We start from the raw sequence: 8,039 nt of genomic DNA, 5'->3' as shown, positions 1-8,039 counted from the left end.
TAGTCGCGCACGTTATCCTTACACAACCCTTACCAGATAGGGCAATCCTTTCCAGGTTTCCTACCAAAGAACACCTGCAGGGGTTATGTCAGTCTGTGGCACATAGTTCCTATGTGACAGATTCACTGGAGTGCTCTTGTTGCACAACCCTTTTTCTTCTACTCATCTGTCAAAGGAGTCACTTAAAACTCTTGAAGAGGAACTAGAGTTCTTTAAAACACTCTTTGAAAGCTGGACACTTTGTGCAATACTTAGCAAAAAAATAACAGAAAATAAAAAACAAAACAAAATTTGAGCAAAACAAAATCAAATTTAATGTTCTTAAATGCAAAAGTAAAAACAAACAAAAAACACAAAAAAGCAAAAGAAAATTAACAGAAACAGAACAACTCAAAGTTTCAAGGCAGTCTGCAGAAAACTTGGGGGATTAATCTTTAAATCTACAAATCAAAGGGGTTTTCTGTTAATATCTAACTTGTAAGTAGTAAGTACTTTTCTGCTGAGTGTTCAATAAGTAAAGCTAGTTGTCAAAACAAAATCCTATTAAAATAGAAAGATCTAGCACTCATTAGAAGGGATGCGAGAAATACAATGCTCAAATGTTTATAACTGTTTTTTCTTTACAAAATAGAACTACCAAAGGAATTCAAACTATAATGATCTTTGAAAGTAAGTATCTTGCTGCATTATAATGTACCAGTAAGTAGTGCACCATGCATTAAATATTTGGACAGAAGAGATTCAGTTTGATAAAGTAGCAACATATATTCACACTCTCTTTTTGGAGTTTCATTTTGACTCTGAAATCTTCCCGGAGTTTCTTTGAAACTCTTTGGTCCATTCCTATTAGAAAGTGGGCTTTAAAAGTAATGTCTCTAAAACCTTTCAATTTGACAGCTTGGCCACTGCTCAGAGTGCAACTTACCTCATCAATGGTGTTAAAAGTTATGCTGGCATGCTACTACTTACAAGACCTTGACTTTAAAAAGCCTAATCCTCAACTACATACGTAGCAATGAATATTAATTGATCAAACAATTTACTGTCAACTAAAACATTAGTATTTCTCAACTTTTCTTCCATACTACCGAGTCAGGGGTAGAGAAGGTCAGGGGAACAGGTAAGAAAAACAACAACATAAAAAACAAGAAAATTAATGAATTCAGCCCGATATTTTTCAGAAATTCCAGTTTTTGCAGACAACATTCAATGGAACAAATGTTAGTCTCATAAGTGAAAGCATGCTTCAATTTTACCACCATCCAGAGGGTCTAGTTAATGCAATCTACTTAAGATTTCAGGGGATTTTTAACATGTTTTAAATGAAATAACTTAAAGGAACTTAAAATTGGTCTAACATTGTGGGATTTCAAACATTTGAACATGTCAGTTGCATCCCAGAATATAAAACCTTTTTCACTTCTCATTTAGACTAAGACAAACACTTGTGAAAATTGGCGCAAAATGAGTTTTACACTAACAAAAATGTTTCAACTTCTGTCACTCAATTATCTATTCCATACAAAAAGCACGAGCAAGTTATTTGTGGGACTTGTTGGTTTTGAAGGAAACCTGTAAGATTTTGTCCCCCAGGCGGTAGCCATTAAGACTTGCTATGGCCATTGCTGCTTCTTCATAGTTTGTCATGGTCACAAAACCAAAACCTTTGCACTTGTTGGTGTTGAAATCTCGAATAACTTTCACATTGGTAACCGCACCAAAGGGGCCAAACATCTGCCAGAGGATTCCCTCATCAGCATCTTGACCAAGGTTGTAGATGAAGATACACCAGCCAGAAGATGCATTTCCTGGAACATTTACACCAGAAAGCCCACTCATGTGATCTACACCCATAGGAGAGAACCTAGCAAATAAAAAGCACAATATTTCATGTAAAAGTTCAATTCAATTAAGCAAATTAACTTGAATGGGAAGCAACTGAGAATGAATATTTTCTACATGGACATCAAAACTGCCAGAAAGAAATGTTTCCCCATTTAAATTGACAATCAAATTGACAGCTGCCAGGAAAAAAAAAAGTTAAGTAATCCAACTACTTCATCAATAGGGAACTATCCCTAGAAATAGGCAGGCAACAAACAGTTGCAAGGGAAGATTACGTGATCACCTTCCCAGGGGACCCGGATCAATGTTTGAAACCCAGCTAGGCTGGTGAGTGCTCCGTGGCATCAGTGCAGAATTGCTCGAGTGCGGGTGACAGGCAACATCCTCCCAGAGGCCCCACTTGCTTCAAGCCACCCTCAGGCATCTCCCACTTATTCCCCTTAAGGGGTTTACATCCCATAGCCTCCTTCTCTTGCCTCTAAAAATAGCACGTTGGGAACTCTAAGTCAAACTCTGGGTTTTGCTGGGGCAGGGGAGCAAAGAGGTTTTTGGTTTTAGGAGTAGAGATTGTGTGCATTAATCTAAAAATTTTTTTTTTTTTTTGGACCAGAACAAAACCTACTCCCTTTTCCACCATAAGGCAGCAGTGCAGGCAGAACACTCCCAATACCAGCAGGCTACTAAAAAAGCCAGAGTCATGCATACTCGCAGCTATTAGGCAGCTACGGAAGCGTTAACACTTCCTCAGTCAATTCTCAGTAGCTGGGATGTATTTCTAGCTACAGAATTTAAATCTCAGGTTTTTATTCCTTAATACCGGTTATGCAGATATTCTAATTGCAGTAGCTTTCAAACATCAAAATAGCAAACCACATTTAAGTACACAGTTTTACAATTTCAGTACGCATGTATTGTTTTCTTCTTATTAATTTTACACCACCTTTTTACTAGGAAAACTTATCTGACTTTACTGAACTACTCTTACTAAACCCTGCCTCTGGCATAGTACCGCAGCAGTATTTATGCATAACAAAAAGCAAAAAACCTTCCCTTTTTATGTCTTGTTTTGTATTATTTTCTTTTCTCCTGTAACCCACATCTCTAATTCCCCTTCATCCTACTTCTGGTCTTCATCCTAGAAATTCCAAGCTTCAGAATATTTTAATGCAATATTACGGTTGCACAGCTAAGCACTCAAAAGTCAGGAAATGTGAAAGTTAAGGTTCAAAACTCAATTTCATCCCTTGTGCTTATGTATTATTTAAAAATGTGAGGTCATGTGATTGTAGAAATATAATTATACTATACCAGGGGTTCCCAAACTGTGGTGTACCACTGGTGATATGCAAACCACTTAAAAGCGGTACACGTGCTGCTCTCTGCCAAGAACATGGCGGTGGCAGTTCCTGATTCTCTGCTGACCTGGAGAAAACAGGGAATGGATGGATGTCTGGGCAGCAAACACTGCGTTAAGTGCCAACACTTCCCCACTGACTTTTTTCTTGCCTTCCATACAGATAGGAGCTGCTGCTGTCCTTCTATGGAAGGAAGGGCTCAAGACAATGTGTATCGGAAGGAAGGGCAGCAGAGCTGCTGCAGCACAGGCGCACACCCAGGGAAGCCAGCTCACGTTTGGTGGGGCACCTTGGCTGATGCACTCATACAAGAGAACCCAGCCACTGCCTCCCCTGCCCCAGGCTCTCCGGTGCTCAAACAGAGCTCATTTCCTTGGACACCTGAGCTATCAGACCCTCCTGTACCCAGAGCAGGGGAAGTCTCGGTGGTACAGACCCCCTCCCCTCCGTCACAGCCTGGCTGCTGCCCACTGCCTGGGGTCAGGGAGCTGGCGTGGCTCAGCCCAGCTGGCTGCCCGACACTGGCATCCCTACAGCACAGTGCGGACACGCCTCAGCTCAGGCTGCACGTACTCACTGCCACTGCCACTGATGGCCAGCCCCAAGCAAATCCAAGTTTGGGAATCCTTGCACTATAGTAAAATTGAAAAAGCAGTTAAGAGTATCAGAATGTGAATGAGACGCGCTACTCCACATGATGTGCTGATAATGTGACATATCTATTTATTTTGCTTTTATATAAAAAATGTTCCTGTGTTTGCATGCTTTATATGCTTACTTTTTCTGACACATACACCTTCAGCTCTGTAGCTTCTTTCCATCTGAGTAATGATCTGGTAGGATATATTTATTGTAATATCTGGAAAGTTCTCATCTCAACAGATCACCAGTCTTGGGTTCCTGCTCACATGTATGGGGAGCAGAAAGTCACTAAGCTCAGAATTGCATGACGTTGGTTCCAGCAGTCAGTGTGGCTCTGAACCTGCTCACCTTTGGGTTGGGCTCTGCCCACAAGCCCAGAACACAAGCACATCAAGGATTGGAAACACTTGTAGAAGAGCAGCTGGGGGTTGAACACAGGAAGACAAATCTAAATGCATACTACAGGCAAAATAATGTAAGATAGCAAGTACCTCTGTTCTTTGATGCACTAATGCTCAGATTCTCCTCTCTTCCTGTGTAGACTCACAAAAACATTACAGGCTTATTAAAAAAAACAAAACAACCAAACACAACAGGGTAAAAACACCTCTAAAAGACTTGAGAAGTCATTTCAAAAAAACCACCGCAGGAGATACCACCTCACACACGATATCCCTCTTACCCAGATCTAACATGATTCTAAAGCGAAGCTACACTTTGCAAGTTCACATGAAAAAGAAACCTTTCACAAAAGTTTCTGGTTGGCTAAAGAGCAACCATCCAAAAAAAAAATATCACAAGAGGGACAGGAAACGTGGTAGAGGATGAGACCTATGTGGAAGGCTGAATTTACATTTAGACCTGGAAGCATCACACAGGATCACACATCTGGCAGGAGTGAGAGCACTCACGATGAGCAGCGCGGGCTCCTACTGCAGTTCAGCTGATCTGATAAACCTCTGTGCTTACCCTGGACTGAAGGCCTGCGCAAGAGGGACACAAGGTATCTTGGTTAGCTGGGGATAACAGCCTGGATGCAGCCAGGCACAGAGGAGCTGACACCTAACACCTCTTTGTCCTACAGGAAAAGATTTTTTTTGACCACACATATTCAAGATGACTCTTAGGAAGTCATACTTAAGGATGTTTAAAAGACTGCCTGATGTGGGCAAACAACACTGAAGCCCACAGAGAGCCAAGATGCTTCAGAGAAAATGTTTTTTAAATTCCATTAATATCGTAATTTGAACAATCTCCATATTATCATACTTACTGCTGGCGTCCTCATTTTTGTTACATTTATTTTTAGACTGTCTCCTCCACATTGCCTTTTCAATCCTCCCCAAGCATCTCTAGATTATGTTATCTACGGATGGCTCTTTTCAGTCATGCTAACCTCAAAACTCCAACGTCTTGTGACATTAAGTACCACCACAGTATATTTTCAATTGTAATCTTTTTCACTTTATAAGCCTCTCATTTAAATGAACAATCTTTTGCTCTACGGCTATGAGACAGACTGCTTAATTTAACAGATTCTGGGATTATTTGAACACACTAAAGGACATATCTTGGAAACAACACTCCTAAATGAAAAAAAAAAAATTTTCACTTCTGTGAAAGGCATATAAATTAGTTTTGCTGAATTCTTTTCGCTGCAATCTGAGAACAGCCACCTGCACAATGCTAATAAGCAGCAATATTATATTTAAGATCAGCCTATGTTGCCTTCACACGTGAGCTTGGCATCTTTTTATTTCTGAAGTTCCACAAAGAGCAGGAGTTCAACTACAATGATATTGGTCACGTTCACTAGTTTTCCCCACAAGCAACTTTTTCTCCTACACCCTGACACAGATAGGAATGACCTACTGTGTACAAAACGAGTCTTGATGAGAATTCAGTGATACAGGCTTTAAGCCTGAAATAACGGGGTGTTAAGTCAAACAGCCACACATCAGAGAGCAGCAGCAACCAAAATAAGGGGTTTCAGTACCACGTTCTTCTAGAACTTTGAAGGAATGTTACTCTGGCTGAAAAGTCTTCTCCTGTGGCATTCTCAGCACAGACAACTTGCATCCAAATTACAAATTGGCTTAGAAGTCTAAAACTTCAACAATTTAGCTGGAGTGAAACAAAAGAGACGCATGGGAGCTGCCCAAGCAACAACGCCAGTGACAGGGTTAAACACTCTGGAGCCTTCTCGCACTTCCCCTTGATCAAAGGATTATCAAGAAATAACAACTCCCCTTCAGGCGTTTTGGACCTAACTCATAGATTCTGACACCAACAGAAGCATGCCTGTTGAACTAACTCCAACCCTGAACAGGTCTGAAAGCAAAACCACCTGAACTGGGAATATTTTTGAGATTTGAAAGAACATTCTTCTAGCGTAAATCTCCGGTGAACTGTAAAAGCAGGGCTTTGGCCAGTCCTCTCAAGCTTTAGGAGCTAAACTCCTTAATTTCAGCAGAGTTGAACACCTAAAGAGCTGCTATTCTGTTGATGTAAACAAATCTTACACTCAAAAGAACCCCCTGCGCCAGATGTTGCATCTGTCCTCCCAACGCAATCCCATGCTGCAGCGTCATTCCTTCTGCAGGGAAACAGTGCTTGGGGCCGTGTCTCGGCATTAGCAGCCACCCAGCACTCCAGAGGGACAAGGCATTAAGAGCAGTTCCTGATGCGAGCCACATACACCACAGGAACTACAAAGGATTACCAGGACACTAAATGAAGGGTCTGAGCATTATCTGTAGGAAATTAATAATTACAAGTTAGAGACACTAGAGGCTTAACCCTGGATTTACAGCGTTATGATGGAACGAGATGAAGTGTAATCAAAATGCCAGTTTGAGTATTTGACCTCTATGTAGCAGAGACCACAACTGTAATTTACACAGACTGGGAGCTCTTTGGAAGCAGCTTATCCTTTCATCATGTTTTGTTCACTACACAAAACAAGACTCAGTCCAAGGTAAGGTTCCTGAGCTTTACCACAGTATGAATATTTATATCTCACTACGTTCAACATCCTTTAAGAAAGGCTGACTAGAAAAGCTTGCAGTTAGCACCAAAGGTGGGAAGAAAAATGAGAAGGGCGCAGGATGGTGCATGTGTTGTGCAAGGATGCACATGTGATGGAGGGAAGGAAGGGTCAGAGTTCTTGCAAGTCTGTGACGAGACATGGAGAGAGATGGACAGTTCTTGCCTTCAAGTCAACTGGTGAATCTTCCCTCCACAGCGTGTTTGTAACAGCCTGGCTCAACCCAGAATTCCTCTATTACTACACCTCTGCCAGTCTGTAGTACCTAGAAATCTTCAGCTCTTTCTCCATCAGGAAATCTATAACTAGGACCAGAAGTTGGCCAAGATGTGTTCACAAGCGAGCACTGGGGACAGACAACTTGAGTGGACATAGTTACCACGGAAGCAGGAATTGAACAGAAAGAGACAAAAGATTTTCTGTTATCCCTACTTGTGAACGCTCACACGTGTAGAAACATGGGAAATACACACAAATAACATTAATGCTACTCTTAATGGTACAATAAAAGAACAATGAACAAGCTGGTCACTAAAATCTAGTTTCACCTGCAACTATTAACATAAATACATTAATAAGTGTTACTATTACTCAGTGATCATTACAGAAACAAATTAAAGTTATTTCATATCTTGATTACGGATGTGAATACTATTTGTACTGCTTATTCTGATGCATCCTAATTCTGGTCATAAATTTTAAGGGGAAGAATGATGACTAAAATGTCCATTGATATTCAGAACAAAAACATAAAACAAGCCTCAAGGTTTTACTAGGACTGGGCCACACTGAAGCCCCGGCTGATGCAAAAGGCAGATGTATACGTTTAACAGTTCACCTAACTGCCAACAATGTAGAATTTAATTCCTTGGTGTGGCTTAGAAGGTTTGGGTGCAGAGATCTGGATGAGTGCTTCAGGGAAATGAAATCTTGTTTGAGGAGTTTCCTGCACTAAACTTGCCTGGGCTACAGTTGAAGAGAACTGGAGAATGAGCGAGGTTGGCTCCGGAAATCCTCTAGGAAACCTCCCTGCTCGGAACAGGGGCACCTCGAGCAGGTGGCTCAGGCCCATTCCAGCATCTCCAAGGATGGACATTCTCCAGTCTCTTTGAGCAACCTGTTCCATCACCATTAGTGTAAAACAACAGATG

General features: G+C 41.2%; 1 protein-coding gene across 1 annotated transcript in view; it reads right to left on the bottom strand.

The window, feature by feature from the left end:
* Positions 1–295: 295 nt before the first annotated feature.
* The window catches only part of ELAVL1 (ELAV like RNA binding protein 1), a 28,818-nt gene continuing 21,074 nt past the window's right edge, over positions 296–8,039 (bottom strand). The window contains exon 5 of the mRNA XM_010087588.1: positions 296–1,864. Coding sequence (XP_010085890.1) covers positions 1,540–1,864 — 325 coding nt within the window. The 3' untranslated portion in view covers positions 296–1,539. The remainder of the gene's footprint in view (positions 1,865–8,039) is intronic.

The sequence above is a fragment of the Pterocles gutturalis genome, unplaced genomic scaffold, assembly GCF_000699245.1.
Source record: "Pterocles gutturalis isolate BGI_N339 unplaced genomic scaffold, ASM69924v1 scaffold19621, whole genome shotgun sequence".
In the NCBI taxonomy this organism is placed as follows: domain Eukaryota; kingdom Metazoa; phylum Chordata; class Aves; order Pterocliformes; family Pteroclidae; genus Pterocles; species Pterocles gutturalis.
The sequence above is the reverse complement of the archived record's forward strand: the minus strand, read 5'-3'. Positions and strand labels throughout refer to the sequence as shown.